The following is a 22934-nucleotide window of genomic DNA, read 5'->3' on the forward strand; positions in this document are numbered from 1 at the left end:
ATGTAAAAATTCAAATTGGTCGAGTTTTTACATTTTTTGAGAACTAGTGAGGCATGGAGCTTTTCAACAAGACTATAAGCAACTTGGAGATAGAAAATTTCATTCTCTACAAATTTGGTTCTCATATAAATTTTTTGCTAAAATGTTGAAAGTTGATTTTTCTGGTAAAATTTCAAAAATAAGTTATGCGAAAATGGTGACTTCTACTCATTATGAGCAGAGCTAATTGCAAATGAAAATTTGCTACTCCGATCGTAGGAAAATTGATACCAAAATTAACCAACTTTTGAAATTTTATTTTTTAATGGTCAATTTTTAATTTTCCATTCATTTTCTTCAGAACGGTGTGATTAAATTTGCACCAATTAGGTAGGTAAGTTCAACTAATCTTTAGAAATTGCCCTCAAAATTTGGTAGTTTTGTAAGAAATCATAATTATAAATGCGTGAAAATTACAAGATTACCATCCTTCCTGCCATCCTTGACTTCTAAAAAGGTCAAGGAAGCTCACCAAAATATACTATAATACATAGGTTCTTTAGCTTCTCATTGTCAATCATGTATAGAAGAGGACTCCATTCATTGAGTCTTCGGAGAGTTGTGTGTCTAGGTATAAATCGCCTTCTTTTGGAGCTTGCTGGAATTTGAAGTCTTTTCTAAAACTTTGCTTTCAAGGTCTCAAAGGCTTTCTGTCGTTTCTCTGTCCATTCAACAGGTACTTTGCCTTTTGTAATAATATGGTAAATAGGATTGACAATCTGAGAGTATTCGGGAATAAAGTCTCTATAGAGTCTGGTGTTTCCAACTAAAGCCAATATATCGTTCTTTTCCGAGAGAGAAAACTTTCCACGCTTGGTGTGTTTCTTTTCAAATTCTTCTAGTTTCTTAATTTTCTCGCTTTGTTTTCCAACTCCGCCATGATCTTTTATTAAGATAGGTAAGGTACTTCATTAGAATTGACTAGAAAAATTGAAGAAAAAAAATTCCCTCATAATCTGAGCCCTCAAAAAACGTATTCTACACTACAACAAATTAAGCAACAATTAATTCATAAACGTCACTTACCAAAACTCAAACAGCGACACAGCGTGAGAGATAGGAAAATTATACCACATAAATATGAATCTGCAACAAAATAAATACAAATTAAAATAATTTATTAGAGGATCAATACAAATAAAGCCTAAATTATTAAAAAATGAAAAAAAAAATGCTCCCAATTTACATAAAATTTGATTTGATTCGAATCATATTGAACCATTTCATGTCAAATTAACACGATTCTGATTTCACTTTTTTTTTTTTTGTAGGTTATTACTACTTAATTTGTACTTAAGAGAAAGAAAATCTCTGTGCTTGGCAAACCACTCCCCCCCCCCTGAGCCAGTTTAGGCAAAATATACACATCACAACTCACAATCCCCAGCTTGGAGTAAACAAACTTTAAAAATTCAAAATTGAGCTTTTTCTGAAAGCTCAATTTTCAAAAACTTTCTAAATTTAAGGGCTAACAAGGGAACCTCTTGAGGTGTCGCGATTTTTGAAAAGAGCATAGACACAAACTTCCAAAACCAAATTTTCAGCTGCCCAAGTTCATTTTTCGATTTTTGGCGAATTTTTGAAAATTTAAAATTGACATGTTTTTGGTAATTTATGCCTTTTTTTAAAAAAAGTACGTACTTGATCAATAAAAATAGTCAAAATAAGTCCCAAAACGAATATTAATCACCCAAATCCAAATTTCACCATTTCCAGCCATTCCGGAGCCTCCAGCGTGATTTTTCAATTTTTCCAGAATTTTAAATTTGCTCCAGAAGGCGTGAATATGAAGTTGGGAAGCTAAAAATGGAGTTGTATATTACTCTCGACCTGTTTAACGAGTTTATCCACATTTGAGTTGATTTTGAAAGTGACCCCTCAAAAGTGGCTTTTTGACCAGCTTTTTTCAAAATTAAAAAATCCAAAAAATCAAAAGATGACTGTTTGTGAGGAAATTTTTGAAATTCACGCGAATCGCTGTATTTTGTCCAAAACTAACCCCCCAAATCCAAATTTCACAATTACCAGCTATTCTGGAGCCTCCAGCGCGATTTTCCAATTTCTCCAAAATTTTGAATTTGCTCCAGACGGCGTGAATATGCAGTTGGGCAGCTAAAAATCGAGTTGTATATTACACTTGACCTGTTTAACGAGTTTATCCACATTTGAGCCTGTTTCGGTAGTGACACCTCAAAAGTGACTTTTTGACCAGTTTTTTTCAAAATTAAAAAATCCAAAAAATCAAAAGTTTCTCGATTGTGTGGAAATTTTTGAAATTCACGCGAATCGCTGTATTTTGTCCAAACCTAACCCTCTAAATCAAAATTTTACAATTTCCAGCCATTCTGGAGCCTCCAGCACGCAAATGTGGATAAACTTGTTAAACTGGTCGAGTGTAATATACAACTCGATTTTCAGCTGCCCAACTTCATATTCACGCCTTCTGGAGCAAATTCAAAATTCTGGAGAAATTGAAAAATCGTGCTGGAGGCTCCAGAATGGCTGGAAATTGTAAAATTTTGATTTAGAGGGTTAGTTTTGGACAAAATACAGCGATTCGCGTGAATTTCAAAAATTTCCTCACAATCGGGAAACTTTTGATTTTTTGGATTTTTTAATTTTGAAAAAAACTGGTCAAAAAGCCACTCTTGAGGTGTCACTCTCAAAATTGGCTCAAATGTGGATAAACTCGTTAAACAAGTCGAGTGTAATATACAACTCGATTTTTAGCTGACTAACTTCATATTCACGCCTTCTGGAGCAAATTCAAAATTCTGGAGAAATTGAAAATTGCGCTGGAAGCTCCAGAATGGCTGGAAATTGTGAAATTTTGATTTGGGGGGATTAGTTACGGACAAAATACAGCAATTCGCGCAAGGTTACCTTTTGATTTTTCTGATTTTTCAATTTTGAAAAAAGCTGGTCAAAATACCACTTTTGAGGTGTCACTCCCAAAATCGGCTCAAATGTAGATAAACTCGTTAAACAGGTCGGGTATAACACACAACTCGATTTTTAGCTGCCCAACTGCATATTAACGCCTTCTGGAGCAAATTCAAAATTCTGGAGAAATTGAAAAATCGTGCTGGAGGCTCCAGAATGGCTGGAAATTGTGAAATTTTGATTTGGGGGGTTAGTTACAGACAAAATACAGGGATTCGCGTGAATTTAGAAAATTTCCGCACAAACTGGAAACTTTTGATTTTTCGGATTTTTTAATTTTGAAAAACGCTGGTCAAAAAGCCACTTTTGAGGTGTCACTCTCAAAATCGGCTCAAATGTGGATAAACTTGTTAAACAGGCCGAGTGTAATATACAACTCGATTTTTGGCTGCCCAACTTCATATTCACGCCTTCTGGAGCAAATTTAAAATTATGGAGAAATTGAAAAATCGCGCTGGAGGCTTCAGAATGGCTGGAAATTGTGAAATTTGGATGTGGGTAATTATTAATTAATATTAGTTTTGGGACTTATTTTGACCATTTTTATTGATCAAGTACGTACTTTTTCGTCAAAAACAGTCAATTTTGTATTTTCAAAAATTCGCCAAAAATCGAAAAATTAACTTGGGCAGCTGAAAATTTGATTTTTGGGGTTTTAGACTATGCTCTTTTCAAAAATCGCGGTCCCGTTCAAATCGGAGTGTGACACCTCAAGAGGTTCCCTTGTAAGTATACATAACTTAAAAATTTGAAGAAAAAAAATCCAGGATTCATAAATGTTTAAGATATTTATACACGAATATAAAATAATTTTTTTGATTCGCCGCCTCTAACAAACCCTTACCCCTTAAAATTTTTTTAAAATGAGAAAATTCATGTGAAACGTGTGGTATATTAGGTTACAGGAACGCTGTATACGTTCTTGAAAAAATTCAACGTTTAGAATTTAGTTTTCAATCCGTCGTTAATCACGACGTCAAAAAAATTAGGTTTTTGCGAGTCGAATTTTTTCCAAAGGGCCTTTCAGGATAAGATAGTGAAATCCGCACTTTCTCCGATTTGGTTGAAACTCACCCAAAATGTTAGTTTGGATGTAAAACCATCCCAGAAAAATTTTTGAGCCGACCCCCCCACCCCCACCTGAGAAATGTGACCATACGTGCTCAAAATTCAAAATTCCCGTTCTCCAGAGGGGGTGGTCCAAACATTTTGAAACTTTCACAGAAAATAGTCACTAGGTAGGTGCGTGTGTGGAATTTTTTTCGAAAAAAAAATTTCATATTTGGGGGGTTTTTGGGGGGGTTTAAAATTTCGAAAATTCGTAGAAAAAAAACGGGGAGGGGGGTCTCTGCGAAATTTTCTCAGAAATTCAGTTACACTCTAAGGTATAACATATAATTTTCCCAAGGTCCCAAAGGGGGGTGCAACATGGTCAAAAAAAAGAAAGTTTGAAAAAAACCATGCATGTGTATCTCCAGTACTACCGCGCGTTTTGTCAACATTGTTCCACGACACCACCGTGGGAAAACTTCACCTATCGCGCGCTCTCAAACTTGTATTTTTTTTTGAAAACCCTATTGAAATACCATAGTTGCTATCAAAGGTTTTTTTGGTGAATATTTTCTAGAGTGGTATGGTGAACAACAAAGCTATACCTACAAGAATTTTCAACCCCCTCTCTTAGTATTTATCCTTCAAAATTGTGTTTTTCAACTGATTTTATGCTTCTTACTAACAATGAAAATTGCGTGGTACATACAACATGTGTCGTTTCTGCATGATTCGATATCGCTGAGCACGAATATGACGTCAGGTTTTTTGCTAATCTAGCCCCTCCACAGCCTTCAGCCCTCACCACAATTTTTACTACAAATTTTTGAAATAAAGTTACTTTGATGATATTGGTATCATTTTTATATGGTTCGAACCTCTCAAGCACAAATATTGCGTCTGATTTTGTTTTACACTCACCCGGCCCCTGCGTAGCCTCAGCCCCCTTCTCAATTTCCGCTATTTTTGAAATGGAGTTACTTTCAAAAAAATTTGCGTTGTTTCCAAGAGACCTAAACCCAAATTCAGACATCTAATTTCGTTTTGCTCATACACAGCCTATCCGTGGGGGGGGGGGGGGGGGGGGTTGACGCTCTGGAGGGCATAAAATATGTAGTAAAAATTAAGCTAGGGGGATGAATGCTCTGGAGGGGCTAGATTAGTGTAGCAGAAAATCTGACGTCATATTGGGGCTCAGTGGTATCGAATCATGCTGAAACGACTCCACATTCATTAATATTTGATTCTCCCAAAATTCTCATTTTACCCCCGCTATGGAACCTTTTTCAATTTTTCACCATAACGCACCAAAACAAAAATTTCAAAAAAAATATTATACTTAGGTGTCAAAAATACATCCAAAAAACGTGTTTTAAATATTGTACCACGTAATTTTCATTGTTAATAAAAAGCATAAAATCAGTTGAAAAACACAATTTTGAAGGATAAATACTAAGAGAGGGGGTTGAAAATTCTTGTAGGTATAGCTTTGTTGTTCACCATACCACTCTAGAAAATATTCACCAAAAAAACCTTTGATAGCAACTATGGTATTTCAATAGGGTTTTCAAAAAAAAATACAAGTTTGAGAGCGCGCGATAGGTGAAGTTTTCCCACGGTGGTGTCGTGGAACAATGTTGACAAAACGCGCGGTAGTACTGGAGATACATGGTTTTTTTTCAAACTTTCTTTTTTTTGACCATGTTGCACCCCCCTTTGGGACCTTGGGAAAATTATATGTTATACCTTGGAGTGTAACTGAATTTCTGAGAAAATTTCGCAGAGACCCCCCTCCCCGTTTTTTTTCTACGAATTTTCGAAATTTTGAACCCCCCCAAAAACCCCCCAAATATGAAATTTTTTTTCGAAAAAAATTCCACACACGCACCTACCTGGTGACTATTTTCTGTGAAAGTTTCAAAATGTTTGGACCACCCCCTCTGGAGAACGGGAATTTTGAATTTTGAGCACGTATGGTCACATTTCTCAGGTGGGGGTGGGGGGGTCGGCTCAAAAATTTTTTTGGGATGGTTTTACATCCAAACTAACATTTTGGGTGAGTTTCAACCAAATCGGAGAAAGTGCGGATTTCACTATCTTATCCTGAAAGGCCCTTTGTGTTCGGCTCTCCTACTGAAAAATAATTGAGAAATTTAATTTTTCGGTACCTCGAACGTGATTAAATTTCCAATCCAACAACAACGTAGCCCATTATTTCAAATGTGTCGCTCGTACCACGTTATTAATACATTAAAAGCCAACCGTGTGAGAAGAGCAGGGTAATCTTTCCTCGCCAGTAAATTTTATAATATTCTTCTTACACACAGATTTATAAATTTCCAGCACCTCCAACTCGCTATATTATGGTAACGATACACGACTATTTCACGTTCAGTTAAACATGTATATTGCAATTGGTATTCTTGACCACATAAAGCTTCGGTTTCTCTTCGAGCCAATTAAGAAAGAACCGGGGGGGGGGAGGAGGGAATAGTAGGTAGGTAAATACTTCTTAAATAGTGTCATATTGCACTTTTGGAAGTAAACTTTCACAAATACCTACTCCTCGTAATAGATCTTGCAAGTACATTATTTCTTTTACCTACCAACCTACTAGGTACCTACCTACATTCACGTATAAAAAATTTCATGCGTCAGGTAACCGTTACTTTGTCGTTATACGAGTAATTTTTTAGGTTATAAAACGTCGGTCGTGTTCGAAAAAAAGTAGAAAAGGAAGATGATACTGAGGGGCATTGTCTCTTCAATAATTCAGTTCGAGGCGCAATGAAATGAACTCAAGTCCAAGTTCAATCCCAATTCCCAATTTTATTCGTGATAATCATCGACATCTCGTACATACGACGTTGACAATGAGTGTTGTGATAATACCTGGACTCGATTAGTGTGGTACTTCTACTCGTACGTAGAAAAGGAACCGGGTAAAGCACCTTGCGAATAGGTTAACGGGTCACCCACACTCTCTGTACCACCGCACACCGTTCATTATAAAATTACACAGAGTGCACCGTACCGTATACCTTACCATACCGCTGCAGCATCTTATTGTTTATCTTATACTCGTACAGGTACTCGTATAGTCAGGCCAGCGACTCGAATAAGTTTAAGTATACTGGAATTATTTGGTAGAAATTTCCGCATCATTTGCGTACAATTTAACCGCAGCAGCCGGAATTAGAGACGCAGCCGATGGTTGATCGATGATTTTTTACATTATTATGTATAGATAACACATAGTCTCTCAAGTCTACGAGCACATAGGTAAACCTTGTATCGAAAATTACTATCTGCTATATAGGAAACTCGTAAATATGGTAGACGCGATTGCCCAGAAGTTGTCCGGCGCATACAGAGTTTGGCCAACCTCATCATCGTAGTCGTCGCTCTGGCCGCCAATTATCCCAACATCGAAGACCGGTTTACGTTGAAAAAGTATTCAAATTACCGGCTATTAAATGTTTACCGAGATAAAGACATCTGTGCTATTTAAATGAGATTAATTGTGGGCGTTAGCCAATAAAATATTATGTCTTTTCGTGCTGAATTTTATTTACCATACGACGACGTGATATTATATACGATGTGCGATGGCCAAATACTCTGCAAAAAAAAAAAAAAAAGAGACACCGAGCGTGATATACGAGATACGACCAGAGTACGTTTGTTATTATATCTACCAGAGGTTGGTTACTCGTCTTGAATGACAATGACTCGCGTATTAGTCAATACTTTTGATGAGTGTCTCTATAGTCTCTCTCTGTATCTATAGTAGGTACTAGGTACTGCATATAAGGTGTGACAACAACCGTGTAAAATGTGACAGTCTTGGCAGCCAACAATGAGTCGAATTTTTACACTTATGTATGCACATATTTCGCCTCACCTAAAGCATATAGAGTAGAGTGAATAATCGCGAAGGGCGAAATTCGCAGCTATATTCGAGACATCGTAGTCGGATTATGGCATTCTAATGAGGCATCTTTTGCAATCGTATCGGTTCGAGTCATTCAATTTGGCAAACAAAAATAGTTTTCTTCAAAATCACTCTTCAAGAGGAAAAGATAGCTGATCTGGGGTACTATTTTTTCTAAAAAAAAAGGTAATCTTTAGTAAGATAAAAAGCTTCAAAAAGTAACCGAAAAGTAAACAAAAAAAATGACAAAACATGGGTTAAATATTTTTGATTCTCATTGAAATCTAAAAATGGAACTCGAAAGAAACTTATTAGTCCGACATATGACAATAGGAACAATAGCACACCCCCCCCCCCCCACCTCCACGGGTACCCTGGGATCACTTTCTTCTCGAGGGGAACATACTAATGAACATTGAAGTCGACTACAAGTAGATTTCAAGTCACTTTGGAGCCACCAGAGACCTTTTTGGAAATTACTGGAGCCTCCAGCAGATTTTTCAATGCCCGAAATTTCCATAAAATTTTGCCAAACAGAGCTGGAAACCCAAAATTTACTCTGAACTCTGATTTCAATACGCTATCAAGTCGACTGCAGGCGAGTTCGAGTCATTTTACAGCCTCCAGTGACTTTTTGAAAATTTTTGGAGCCTCCAGTAGATTTTTAAAATTCGAAATGTCTACAAAAGTTTCTCAAAAAAGGAGTAAGAAAGCCTAAATTGACTCTGAAAACTGATTTCAAGTATCAAAAATTTACTGGAGGCTCCAGGAATTTTTAAAAAGTCGCTTGAGGCTCCAAAACGACTTGAAATCTATCTGAAGCCGACTTTATAGTTTATTGAAATTAGTTCAGCGAATGAATTTCCGATTTCGAACTGCATTTGATGACATTTTGTGGGAATTTCAATTTTCAAAAATTTACTGGAGGCTCCAGGAATTTACAAAAAGTTACCGGAGGCTCCAAAATGACTCAAGGTCATCAGTAGTCAACTTGAAATCCGAAATTCACGCCGCACTCACACTCGAACGTGTTATTAAGTCGAATGCTGGTAAGTTTAAATCGTTTTGGAGCCTCCAGCGACTTTTTGAAAATTTCTAGAGTCTCCAGCTGATTTTTGAAACTTGAAAACTATTCGCAAACTAATTTCAATACGATATGAAATCGACTACAGGTAGATTTCAAGTCACTTTGGGGGCACCAGAGACTTTTTGGAAATTACTGGAGCTTCCAGCAGATCTTTCAATGTTCGAAATTCTCATAAGATTTTGCCAAACAGAGCTGGAAACCCAAAATTCACTCTGCACTCCAATTTCAATACGCTATCAAGTCGACTGCAGGCGAATTCGAGTCATTTTACAGCCTCCCGCGACTTTTTGAAAATTCTTGGAGCCTCCAGTAGATTTTTGAAACTCGAAATTTCCACAAAATTTTCTCAAATGGAGTAAGTAAGCCAAAATTTACCCTACAAACTGATTTCAAGTTACAAAAATTTACTGGAGGCTCCAGGAATTTTTAAAAAGTCGCTGGAGGCTCCAAAACGACTTGAAATCTATTTGAAGCCGACTTCATAGTATATTGAAATTAGTTTACCGAATGAATTTCCGTTTTCGAACTGCATTTGATGACATTTTGTGGGAATTTCAAGTTTCAAAAATTTATTAGGAGGCTCCAGGAATTTACAAAAAGTGACCGGAGGCTCCAAAATGACTCAAAGTCATCTGTAGTCGACTTGAAATCTGAAATTCACGCCGCACTCACACTCGAACGTGTTATTGAGTCGAATGCTGGTAAGTTTAAATCGTTTTGGAGCCTCCAGCGACTTTTTGAAAATTTCTAGAGTCTCCAGCTGATTTTTGAAACTTGAAAACTATTCGCAAACTAATTTCAATACGCTATGAAATCGACTACAGGTAGATTTCAATTCACTTTGGAGCCACCAGAGACCTTTTTGGAAATTACTGGAGCCTCCAGCAGATTTTTCAATGTCCGAAATTTCCATAAAATTTTCCCAAACAGAGCTGGAAACCCAAAATTTACTCTGCACTCCAATTTCAATACGCTATCAAGTCGACTGCAGGCGAATTCGAGTCATTTTACCACCTCCAGCGTCTTTTTGAAAATTCTTGGAGCCTCCAGTAGATTTTTGAAATTCGAAATTTCCACAAAAGTTTCTCAAATGGATTAAGTAAGCCAAAATTTACTCTACAAACTGATTTCAAGTTTCGAAAATTTACTGGAGGCTCCAGTAATTTTCAAAAAGTTGCTGAAGGCTGCAAAACGACTTGAAATCTATCTGCAGTCGACTTCATAGTGTATTGAAATTAGTTTACAGAATAAATTTCCGATTTCGAACTGCATTCAAGTTTCAAGAATTTACTGGAGGCTCCAGGAATATTTAAAAAGTCACTGGAGGCGCCAAAATGACTTTAATTCATCAGAAGTTGACTTAATAGCGTGTTCAAGTTGCAGTGCAGCGTAAATTTCGGATTTCCAACTTCATTATAATAAAATTCTGAAGAAATTTCAAGTTTCAAAAATCTGCTGGAGGCTCTAGGAACGGCTCAAAACGTTTTGAAACCTTTTTCAACCGATCTGGCAGGTCGAAAATATGTAGGTTATATCCCAAATTTTGGCTCACTAGGTCACTTTGGCAAAATTTCGATTTTTTTCTCATCTTTTAAAATAATTTTTCGTACATTTCGGTAAAAAAGTTAATCTTGTAACTTATTGATTAAAAATGCTAGGTTTTTTTTTAGCAATTTTGAGTCACAATGTGAGAATTTTGCAAACGAAATGGCTTTTTTCGAATTCTGGAAAATTTTTAGCAGAAAACGAACTTCGAAAATAATTATTGCAAAAGGCAGAGACTCTTCGCAATTTTTGACAAAAAACCCCAACTTATTCTGGCAATTTTGCTAAAAAGTGAGAATTTTCAACAGTAAATCGGGAAAATTCAAGACTGGTGATTTTTGCAAAAAAAAGGAATTTTTAGGGTTTTTTGGAAGGGGGAGGGGGGAGATGTTTTCCGGCAATTATTGGCAATATAGCGAGAATATTTGTTGAAAAGAATCCTAATTGGATTGTCCGGCAATTTTTGTCAAAAAAGTTTTGGCATATCTTACAACTTTTTGGTAATTTTAGAGGCGAAAAGGCTCATTAACTTTTGGATGTTCAAACTTTTTGGAGAAAAGTGAGATTTCTTAGCAATTTCGCCAAAAAGCGAGATGTTTTGTCAATTTTACAATTTCAGCAAAAAGCAAGACTTTTTGGCAGTTTGGATCAAAATAATAGATATTTTTTGGTGGTAAAAATGCAGGCAATATTTCTGCATTTTTGACCATTTTTCACACGGTTTTTATTTCTTCAAACTGAATAAAGGGCACTTATTTTTTCATAATTATTCCGATATGCTGCATCACAGCTCATCGAAAATATTGTCGATTTCATCGAAATTCATCCACATAGGTATATAACCCTAGGTAATTGAATTTTGAAGTGACTCATGAAGGTACAAGTTCGTTGTCCTGAGTTGCAACTTTTCAAATTTTATCTCAAGACAGGTCGTGTGACCCATCAAAATAGGTTAAAATTTCAAGCTGAGACCGAAAATGGTGAGAGTTTTCATGTTGCACTACTTCCCTCTGTTTTGGCCTCCCAAATCCTTCCTTGGTGTTTTTTTCCCATCAAAACACAAAGAGTGTGATCCATCAGAGTGACCTAAAATTTAACGCTGAGAGCAAAAATATCAACAGGTTTCAAATTGTCTCACATTCTCGTTTTAGCAACTTCTCCCCCTTCCAAAAAAAAAATTAAAAATTCACCGAGTCTTTCGATTTTGCTAAAACGTTTACAAAATCTACCCATCCAACAACTCAAAAAGAATCTCATCGGCTTTTCATGGTCAAGAAATAAATTTCAGCTGCCTTGAAAAATTCCATTAAAAATAATTCTAATGAAATTTAGCACTTTGAGCTCAAATCATTTTATCTAAAAATTCCAAAATAACACAATATATATTTTTTTTTTACAGCTCAAAACAACGACGAAAACGACCAAACACGAAACTCGAAACAATGATTCAAAAGCAGGAGTAAGTATATGATATGTACTCGTAATTTCGAAAAATCTACCTTACTTAGCATTCAATAGATTATAATACCTAAGCCAAGTACTTTGATTTTTAATCACCACAAAAAAAAAAAACCTAATGAACTTTTTTCTACCCAGATCAACACAACAAACGAACACAAATACGATCCAGCGACATCCGACATCGAAGACAACTCCGACGATGCGTGGATAAAGGTGAGAAAAAATTGCTTATACTTTGTCGCTATCAACGTACAATTATTTTATGTACTCATAGTACATAGGTAAACCTTGCGCAATCTTTATATAATATCTTAATCGTTTATCTGTTTCTTATTTCAGCTCATCGGAGCAGATAATTTGTACAGGATTCTCTCCGATAAACACAAAGCCCTTCAAAAAGCCCACTGCCGTTTGAAAAAGAAATGCGCCGAAGAGGAAAGCAAGAGGATAGCGATCGAAAACGAATTGAAAAATACCAAAAGCAACAATAAACATGAGAAAGATACCACCGAACAAATGCGTCATTTGCAAGAGAAAGAAAACCGATTGCTGACCGAAGTACAAGAATTAAGGGAACAAAACGAGCTGCTGGAGTTTCGATTGTTGGAGCTGGAGTACTATAATAATAACTCAAAGGTAAGAGTAAAGAATTACTCAAATATTTTGACAATTTTTGGATTTCGGAGTTGGAAAAATCGCGATTTTTATTTCCAAAAAATCTCCTCTTTGAGAAACCATAACCATATCTTCCGTCCAAGAACACTTCCAGAGCTGAAATTTTTTCCACGTGATTTTTAATCTACTCGAAATGAAAGTCTCTAATACTGAATTAGTTCAAAATCAACATTTTGTGAAAATTTCGAGTTTCAAAATCTACCGGAGGATCCCAGAATTTTCAAATAGTGGCTGGAGGCAGCAAAATTACTTGAACTCACCTGCAGTCGACTTGACAGCGCGTTGAAATTGGAGTGCAGAGTGAATTTTGTGTTTCCAGCTCTGCTTAGCAAAACTTTATGGAAATTTTGAGCATTGAAAAATGTGCTGGAGGCTCCAGTAATTTCCAAAAAGTCACTGGAGGCTCCAAAACGACTTCAAATCTACCAGCAGTCACCTTAATAGCATATTGAAATTAGTTATAGCAAAGTAAATTTTGGTTTTCTTATTCGGTTTGATGCAATTTTGTGGAAATTTCAAGTTTCAAAAATCTGCTGGAGGCTCCAAGAATTTTCAAAAAGTCGCTGGAGGCTCCAAAATCATTTGAATCGTCCTGCAGTCGACTAGATAACATGTTCAAATTGGAGTGCAGAGTGAATTTTTGGTTTCCAGCTATGATTGGCAAAATTTTATGGAAAATTCGAGCATAGAAAAATCTACTGGAGGCTCCAAAACTACTTCAAATATATCAGCAGTCGAGTTCACTGCGTATTGAAATTAGTTTACAGAATGAATTTCGGCTTTCCAACTGCATTTGATGAAATTTGGGGTGAATATTTCAAGTTTCAAAAATTTACTGGAGGCTCCAAAATGACTTAAACTCACCAGAAGTCAACTTCATGTTCAAGTTGGTGTGCAACGTGAATTTCGAATTTCCAACTTCATATTTTGGTGGAAAAATTTGAGGAAATTTCATTTTCAAAAATCTGATGGAGGCTCCAGAACTGCTCAAAACGATTTGAAACCGTTTCCAATTGATTTGGTAGGTCGAAAATAAAATATATCCCAAAATTCTGCTTTCTAGGTCAATTTGATAAAATTTTGATCTTTTCGCCTCAATTTTCGCTTAAAATTTGAATTTTAAAAATTCTCCAAAAATCAAAAAATGCACTTTAGCACTTGAAATTTTGGCGGATGATGAAATTTTTGCGAGCTCTTTCGATCTAGCTATGTCGATTTCGGATTTCCAACTTCGCCTGGTGAAATTTTGTGGAAATTTCTATTTTCAAAAATTTACTGGAGGCTCCAGTAGTTTCCAAAAAGTCGCTAGAGGCCATAAAATAACTTGAAATCCACTTGCAGTCAACTTCATAGCGTATTGAAATAAGTTTGCGAGTGGATTTCAAGTTTCAAAAATCAGCTGGAAGGCTCTAGAAATTATCAAAAAGTCGCTGGAGGCTCCAAAATGATTCAAACTTACAGCAGTCGACTTAATAACAATGTTCAAGTTTGAGTACGGCGTGAATTTTGGATTTCAAGTCGACTGCTGATGACTTTGAGTCATTTTGGAGCCTCTAGTGACTTTTTGAAAATTCCTGGAGCCTCCAGTTGATTTTTGAAATTTGAAATTTCCACAAAATTTCATTAACTGCAGTTCGAAAACGGAAATTCATTCTGTGAACTAATTTCAAAACTCTATGAAGTCGACTGCGGGTAAATTTCAAATGGTTTTGGAGCCTCCAGCAACTTTTTGAAAATTACTCGAGCCTCTAGTGAATTTTTGAAACTTGAAGTTATTCTGCGGAAAGACTTTCGGCTTTCTTACTCGATTTGATGAAGTTTTGTCCAAATTTCAAGTTTCAAAAATCTGCTGGAGGATCTGGGAATTCTTAAAAAATCGCTGGAGGCTCCAAAATGACTTGAACCCACCTGCAGTTGACTTAATAGCGTATTGAAATTAGAGTGCAGGGTGAACTTTGGATTTCTAGCTCTGTTTGCCAAAATTTTATGGAAATTTCGAGCATCGAAAAAACTTCTGGAGGCTCCAGTAATTTCCAAAAAGTCACTGGAGACTACAGAACGACTTGAAATCTACCTGCAGTCGATTTCGTAGCGTATACGAATTTGTTTACAAAATAAATCTAGGCTTTATAACTCCATTTTGATGAAATTTTGTGGAAATTTCGACTTTTAAAAATCTGATGGAGGCTCCAGAACTGCTCAAAAACAGTTTGACTCCGTAAATTCTAGCTTTCGAGGTCCATTTGGTAAAATCTTGATTTTTTTTCTCTCTTTGGCTGAGCTTTGATTTTCAAAAATTCACCAAAAATCGAAAATACAGTTTACGTTTTGAAATTTTGGCTGATGATGAATTTTTGATTTGTTTTTTGGATTTAGCTTTGTCCAGTTCAAATTGGAAAGCAAAATCTGCGATTTCGCCTGACCAATGAATCGAAATGGCCGTTATTTTTTTTATTAAGGCCAACTTTTTTTTTGGAAAATTTGCTTTAAAATGATCCCTAAAGTGCCCAGTTTAAGAAAAAAGTTGTCCTAGAGGATCGAGGGGGGAGGATATTCCTATTGCCATATGCCGGAGTATTATACGTTTCACGCAGGACATCCACTAAAAAAAATCTACTAGATTGGTGGTCAACATAATACGTAATACACACACTCACTCGTACATGAGCATTTGGAAACTGGCAAATCGCGAGCCAACATTATCCATCAGTTATTACGTAAACGCAGGTCTCGTCGTCGATAAATCGATTAAACGACGCGATCAATTATTCGAAATCGATTTAGTTAGGTGAAAAATATATTCTACTCCAGTCAAGTGAGACTTTCGATTAAACGTGTGTAGAGTATAGACAGTATCTCAAGTAGTTAAAAGATTATCGTGACTAACCTGACCATCAAATACGTTCACTTTTACATTTTTATAGGGTGTTTGAAAAGTATAACAATTGTACCATATACGAATATTAATACACATATTTCTCGCCTACACATTCATAATTCAGTTTAATCGTCGATTCAGTGACACGTCTACCATACAAAACTACCGCTTAATTATAGCTATTTGGTAGATTTTCATTGAAACCCCCTTTTTTAATTTCTAACATCCTCGAGGCAATAGGTTCACATGTAGATGCGGAAAGGGGGATGACTAAGCATCTATGGTATAGGTACATAATGTGTAGGTTCGTAGTACATTTTCGGATAAGTTTCTAAAAAAAAAATTTCTTCTAAACCCAATAATGGAAAATTAATTGACGTCTGTTAGCGTTGATTTCAGCGCCGGCAGCGCCAACTCCTGCGGCTTAATTACTCCGTAACGGATCCACCGACCATATTGAGTTTGGAAGAAAAAAGATACTCTATAATATTATATATGGTCTTTCTAATTTAGATACCTAATTTCGTGCTTTCGATTTCATCTCTCGTGTAGGTACGTATAAGTACATAGACTGATATGTTCCGGTCAATGAAATTTTACACGAGCACCGCTGCTGTAGCTGTAACTCCTACGCCGACGAACGTGTTTAAAATGCCATATCGATAGATTAAAAATGTGTAACATCACGAATTTTCAACCGTTTCTCAACGGCACGTACATAATTGACATTGTTTTCGTGATTAACACACTAACGCCCATAGTACCGCATAAATGTTCACAATATTGTAACCTATTTAAATGAGATCGCCGTTACGTAAACAAACTCGCCTTGACATCGAGAAATGCCTAATGCGAATAGATCCGTGAAAATACGAGTAATACCTATCTTGTAACCTTTTCCTTGATTTTTCCTATATTTAATAATAATACAAATTTTGTAAAAATATCAGCGCCATCGACCTAAACTCGTTTTTTTCGTCGTCGTTTCCTTATAAGCGGTAGGCCTATTGGCCTGTCTGCTGCGGTGTGGAACCTGTTGAGGATGAGCCTGAGGTATCCGTGAGTTTCCTCCTTGGTCTCCCTCTGCTTCTCTTCCCCGTTGGTGTATATTGGAGGACCTGTTTTGATGATCTTGTTTCCTCCATCCTTTTGACATGATTTCTCCAATCTTTCCTATACTGTTTTATCTTCTTCATGACTGGCTTCACTCCGAGATCTGCTGTTATTTTCTCGGATGGGACTCTGTCTCTGAGAGTCACCCCTGCCGTTCTCCTCATGAACTTCATCTCTGCTGCCGTTATTCTTCTTTTATCAGATTTCTTCAGTGCCCATACCTCGCTTCCATACGTCATCATTGGTATTGCTAGGGTATTGTACACCTTCAATCTTGTTTCTTTTCGCACCTTACTGCTTCTCAGGGTCCTATTCATCAGTCCTGTGACTCTCAGGAACTTTGCAATCTTTCCACCAACATCTACTTCTCCCTGGTATGATATTGTGTTTCCCAGGTATTTGAAATTGTTGACCTGTTCAATGATTTTTCCATTTATTACAATCTTGCTTCTTACTGGCTCCTTTCCTTTGAAGGCCATTGTTTTTGTTTTCTCTGAAGATATTCTCATATCATACTTTTCTGATGTCTTTGTTAAATTATACATTGATCTCTGTAGGTCATCTTCTGTTTTGGCTAGTACTGCTTGATCATCTGCGAATAATACTGTTGATATTTCTTGCTTTCTGTCTGTCTTGACTCCTTTTGGCTTCATTTTCTGCCATTCTTTTACCATGTGATCCATGTACATGTTGAATAAAACACAAGACAGTGGGCATCCCTGGCGAACTCCTCTGTTTATTTCTGCTTGTTCTGAGAGTTTATTTCCAATTCGTACTCTTATTCTAGTGTTCTTATATATGCTGGTTATCACCTTTTCCATTTTATATGTTATCTCTTCATCTTTTAGGACTTCAAACAGTTTTTTTCTATTAACCCTATCATATGCTTTTTCCAGGTCTATAAAGCACATGTGTGTTTCTAGGTTGTATTCGATCCGTTTTTCCATCAGTAGTTTTACTGTATAACTTGCATCAGTGCATGATCTTCCTTTTCTAAATCCGTTTTGACTTTCTGACAGCTTTTCTTCTGCATGCTCTGCCAGTCGTTTTGCCAGTATTTTCGCATATATCCCAGTTGGGTGAAAATCTGCTCTTCTGCCAATAAATACACGGTAAAGAGCAGTTTAATTGGCATTTTATACTTCAACGCGACTTTTAACTGCTGCCATGCAGCAGATTTTACAGTTTTCAAAATCGCGCTTCAATTCACGGGCATAATTTGAAGCGACTTTTTAGGTTGTTACATTTTCTGCACAGCAGAATAAAATTTCTGCTGATAAACACGCCACAAGAATATTTCGTAGCGTATTTTTATCGCGTAAAGCCGCTAAGCTTCTAAATTATGTGGCGTATTTTTGCACGTTGAAAAAACCAGCCACAAAATACGCCAAATATTTTGTAGCGTATTTAATCACGTATTTGCTGAAAAACGCGCGTAAATGTGGTATTTTGCGCGTGTGTTATAGGTTAGTATATAAATATTTGTTCTCTTCTACCAAGTTCCCTGGTGGAGTAGGTAGTAAGGAGTCCGCTTATAGATCCGGGGCAGAGTTGGCGCGATTCCAGGAGCTTGAGAATCGGATTCCAAATGGTGTGATTCCACAAAATTTTGAGTCCCGATTCCGCTTATCAGATTCGCCAGATATAGGAATCCGAATCCGAATCGTAATTTTTGATTCTGATTCCTTTCGCGACTCCGATTCAGATTCCACTCACGACTCATCTTAGGATCCTCTCACGACTCCAACCAGATTCCTCTCACGACTCCAGCCAGATTCTCATCACAACTCCTTAAATTTCATAAAAATGAAGCATTGAAGATGAAATGAACATTCTAACAAACATTTATGTAAAATTTTCTATCGCGAATTCACGAATCGCTTGGATCGCTGTTGTTATTGTCTGAAAAGGGGGAACTGGAGACTATTGACCAATCAGATTACAATTCACAACACAAAAATTAATAATTTAATGGCCAACAATTTTTTTTCTTTACTCAAAGACATCAAACAACTCTTTTGCTGATATACAATTTTCTCATTTTTGTTTAAAATACGTTTGCAAATGAGTTCTGGTGTCATGAATTTTTTCAATTACTCAAATCCGAATCATTCAGTTGCAAATTTGAGTTGAAAAATATTCCACAATATAAAAATGTCTTATCACAATTTTGCACAGTTCCCCCTTTTCAGCATTTACGCAAAAATCCGCCAGATGTCAGCCACTTAGTGTGAATTCGCGAATTAGTAACACAATGATAAATTCTAAATTCATCATTCAGATTCACTTTCACAACCACTTTTCAGCGCCAACCGGCAAAAATTAGATAAAAGAATATTTATGAAAATTACACTTTTTTGTATTTGTGCTTTTCAATTGAATTTGGGTGATTTCGTTCATTGTGAGAGTCTAGAGAATCGTAATGAGGAGTCGTGAGAATCATAATGAGGAGTCGCGAGAATCGAAATATCGGAGTCGCGAGAATCGAAATATCGGAGTCGCGAGAATCAAATTACCGGAATCGCGAATCATATTACATTTGCGATTCCTGCTTGAAAAGAGTCAGATTTCACATTTTTTGATTCATCTGTCAGGTGAATCGAAAATGGAATCCGATTCCGGAATCGGATTCATGCGATTCTCACGACTCCTTAAAAAAATCGGAATCGCGCCATCTCTGATCCGGGGACCCGAGTTCGAACCCAGCTAGTGCCGAAAAATTTTTCAAGAATATTTATCAATGGCAGATTTTTACGTGTAATTAAAATACGCGCCGATTTATGGGCAGAAAAGGCATTGGCGTGAAGTGTTAAATCTCCTGCCCACGTTTTTATGTCGCGTAAGAGCAGATTTTCACCCAACTGGGTATCTTGTAGCAGGTGTTGAGTAGACTTATTCCTCGGTAGTTTTTCAGGTGTGACATATCGCCTTTCTTGAACAGTGGTATTACAATTGCTGTTTTGAAATCTTCAGGTACTCTTTCTTCTTGGTACATCCTATTTAGGAATTCCAGAAGTCTTTTTTTAAATTCGCCACTTGCATATTTGTACAATTCTGTTGGTACAGTAGACTCCCAATTATCAGACTCCAAATTATCCGACTTTTGGGTTATCCAGTACGAATTTATCCGACTCACATTTCGCATTATCCGACCCACCAAGGTCGGATAATCCAAAAAACCCCTAATTTTTGATTTTGGAGTGTAAATAATGATGCAGTACAGCAGCATTTTGTATTCTAACGGTGTTATTTTCCTTGAAATTGATCCAACTTATCACAAAAAATTGTAATTTGAGTCAGTATTTCATTGTCTTTTATGTACAAAAGTACATTATTTTTGTTTATTCATCATTTTTTTGATTTTTTGTTCCTGCTTTGAGCCAAAACTTGATTTTCTGAATAAAAAATTGTCTTCTTAAGCTTATGCACTCAATTTCTACACTAAAAACATCCATTTCGGATTATACGACTTTTTTGGTATCTGACCTACCTTAGCCCCCCGATTAGGTCGGATAATCGGGAGTCTACTGTATGCCATCTTCTCCTGGAGCTTTTGCATTTTTTGCTGTTCTCAAAGCTTCTTGAAGCTCTTTAATTGAAATTCTGTCTTCTGTTTCTCCAATTTCATCTTCTATCTTTGTATCTTGTGCATTTTCATCACTCCAGAGTTCTTCAAAATATTCCTTTGCATCATTGATTTTAATCTTTGGCAAACCGCAAACCCACTCTTTCGTTAAAATTTGTGTCAATTCTTCTTATGATCTTGTACACCTTTGGCCGTAACTTGTATGTGTCATGCTCCAGGAATGTGATGAAATTTTCCCAGCTCTCTCTCTGTAATTTCCTGGACTTTCTCTTGACTTTTGCCGACTGTTTTCGATATTCTTCACCATCAACCTCGCTTTTTGTGCTCATGAATTTTCTGAATGCCTGTCTTTTCTTTTGTATGAGTTCTTGGATTTTGTTGTCCCAATTCTTTATTTGCTTTGCCCCCATTCTGCAAGGAACCATTCCTAAGCTTTCTTTTGCCGCTTTTGTCACAATGGATTTGATATTTTTCCATTCTTCTTCTATGTCCTGGCTTGCTGGTATCTCTTGACTAATGATGTTCATCCGTCTTTGGTACAGCCATTGGTTGGTTGGGTCATCCAGGGCTCTTGTGTTGATCTTCTTTTCATTTTTCCTTGCTGGTATTCTTGTTGTTTCCATTCTCATTACTCCTTGAACAAAATGATGGTCAGTGCCTATTTCTAGGCCTCTGTATGTTCTTACATCCAAGAATTTCTTTGCAGCATTTTCATTGGCTATGAAATGGTCGATCATTGAGCTTTGTCCTCTTGTATTGCTCCATGTCATCTTGTGATCTTTCTTGTGTTGGTAGAATGTGTTCATGATTCTTAATCCGTTGAAAGTGCAAAAATCTATCAGTCTTTTCCCATTTGTATTCATTCCTTCTGTTCCATACATACCAGTTACTGTCTTTACACGCTTATCTCCTACCTGAGCATTCAAGTCTCCTGCTATTACCAATTTATCTTCTGGATTTACTGCTTGTACTGCCCTCTGTAGTTGCTCGTAGAACTCTTCGCTTTGTTCCTCTCTTCCCTCTTCTGGTGCATATACTCCGATTTTTGATCAGAATAATATTACAAATAGGAAATGAAAAAACCCATCTTTTTGATTTAATTTTCAAAGGCCAAAAGGCTAAAAAAAAGAGACGAAAATGTCGCAATCACACTCGATAAAAATTCGCTAAAAATTGACCATAACATCATAAAAATGAAGTAAACGCGAAAATATTCCAAAATTGAAAAAAAAAATTGTTGAAAATTACGAAAAATTGATTAAAGGATCTTAAAACTTGAAGTAAATAGGTACCTAATACATATACTTGAATTAAATTTGGATTATTAGGGTCTTAAGGAACAAACTATGAGGAGGAAAAAAAGTCTTCTGTCTTCATAAGCACTAAGCAGGTACTATACCCAAGTTTTTATGGAATTCACATCCCACTTCCCAGATAACAATCGCGTGTGAAAAAATCCGCGTTTGAGTCTATTAGGAAATTTCAATAACCCGAACCCTAATCATGATATCAGTATTCACTATTCAACATAATGAAATCTATTCGGTAACTGTATTCTCATTTTATTAACCAAATGACGAGATTTTTATTGGTTTTTAAACTTTTACACAGACGGAGACCAGTACGATAGAAGAAATAACCGAAAGAGATGACATCAGCGACTCGGGTGTCATGTCATTATCACCGTACGAGGATTTCTTTTCCGAATGCGATCTACAAGATATAAAATTGGTAATACATTTTAATTGCGTTTGAAAGTTTGTGTTTTTTTTTTGGACCGTTCGTTGGCATATTTGCCGAGACTGGATAGAATACGTATAGGTATAGATTTTGCGTTAATCAAAAACGAAATTACAGGAAGACGAAGAACCTCATGTGACGGGAAACGAAGTACAGCAAAAGTTGAACAGAATGTTTCAGTGTGCTGAAAATACCTCCGATAAGGTTACTCTTCAACAAGCTATTGATCTGATAAAACATTATCAAATGAGGATCACCGGTATGGAGGCGACACTTACGAATATGTGTCAAGTGAGTATCTCTACATCTACATACGTACATACATTCTAAGCATATTTTGAGACAAAATGTACCGAGTGCGTGATTTAATACGTTAGGTACTCGATTGTGAAATGTGATTTTGGCAACTTCCCACACGTGTCGAGATTTCAAATTTCACTCCAATTACACGTTTAAATCAACCAGAACATGCCTTATAAAAATCCTGTAACTAAACTTTGGTCGATTTTTGATAATTCAAACAAAATTCTTTTTCACGAACTACATATTTTATGCCTAAACGAAAGGGTAGGAACAATTACTTCATTTGAATCCTCTCAACGACTTTCGAGCCATTTTGGAGTCTAAACCCTAAAAAATGTGAAAATAATTTTTTTGGGCCTTTTTCCAACATTTAAACTCTGTTCAAGGAGGTTTGAACTTTTCAAAGTGAACTTCCATGTATAGTTGTGGGGTTCAAGAAATTTTTGAAAGCATTCAGGGCAACTGTACTCGAGTACCTTTACCTTTATACCTACCAAATTCATGTTCAATAGTTCAAAACATCCAAAAACTCAAATATTTCGAAAAACTATATTTTTTGAGCGATTCTGAAGAATATTGA

The 22934-nt window shown here is 36.3% G+C and overlaps 1 protein-coding gene and 1 long non-coding RNA gene across 3 annotated transcripts in view; one reads left to right on the forward strand and one right to left on the reverse strand.

Moving 5' to 3' along the window:
• LOC135846792 (uncharacterized) overlaps positions 1–22934 on the forward strand; it is a 186732-nt gene that overhangs the window by 148703 nt on the left and 15095 nt on the right. For both annotated transcript variants that reach the window (XM_065366077.1, XM_065366085.1), the window contains 5 exons: positions 11998–12057; positions 12195–12272; positions 12399–12695; positions 21923–22042; positions 22169–22342. In XM_065366077.1, the coding sequence (XP_065222149.1) occupies positions 11998–12057; positions 12195–12272; positions 12399–12695; positions 21923–22042; positions 22169–22342 (729 nt within the window). The remainder of the gene's footprint in view (positions 1–11997; positions 12058–12194; positions 12273–12398; positions 12696–21922; positions 22043–22168; positions 22343–22934) is intronic.
• Positions 1–22934, reverse strand: part of LOC135846898 (uncharacterized) — a 170540-nt gene that overhangs the window by 135190 nt on the left and 12416 nt on the right. Inside the window, exon 2 of the long non-coding RNA XR_010559032.1 lies at positions 1066–1125. This is a non-coding gene — a long non-coding RNA (uncharacterized LOC135846898). The remainder of the gene's footprint in view (positions 1–1065; positions 1126–22934) is intronic.

Source organism: Planococcus citri, chromosome 1 (genome assembly GCF_950023065.1).
Source record: "Planococcus citri chromosome 1, ihPlaCitr1.1, whole genome shotgun sequence".
Classification (NCBI taxonomy): Eukaryota; Metazoa; Arthropoda; class Insecta; order Hemiptera; family Pseudococcidae; genus Planococcus; species Planococcus citri.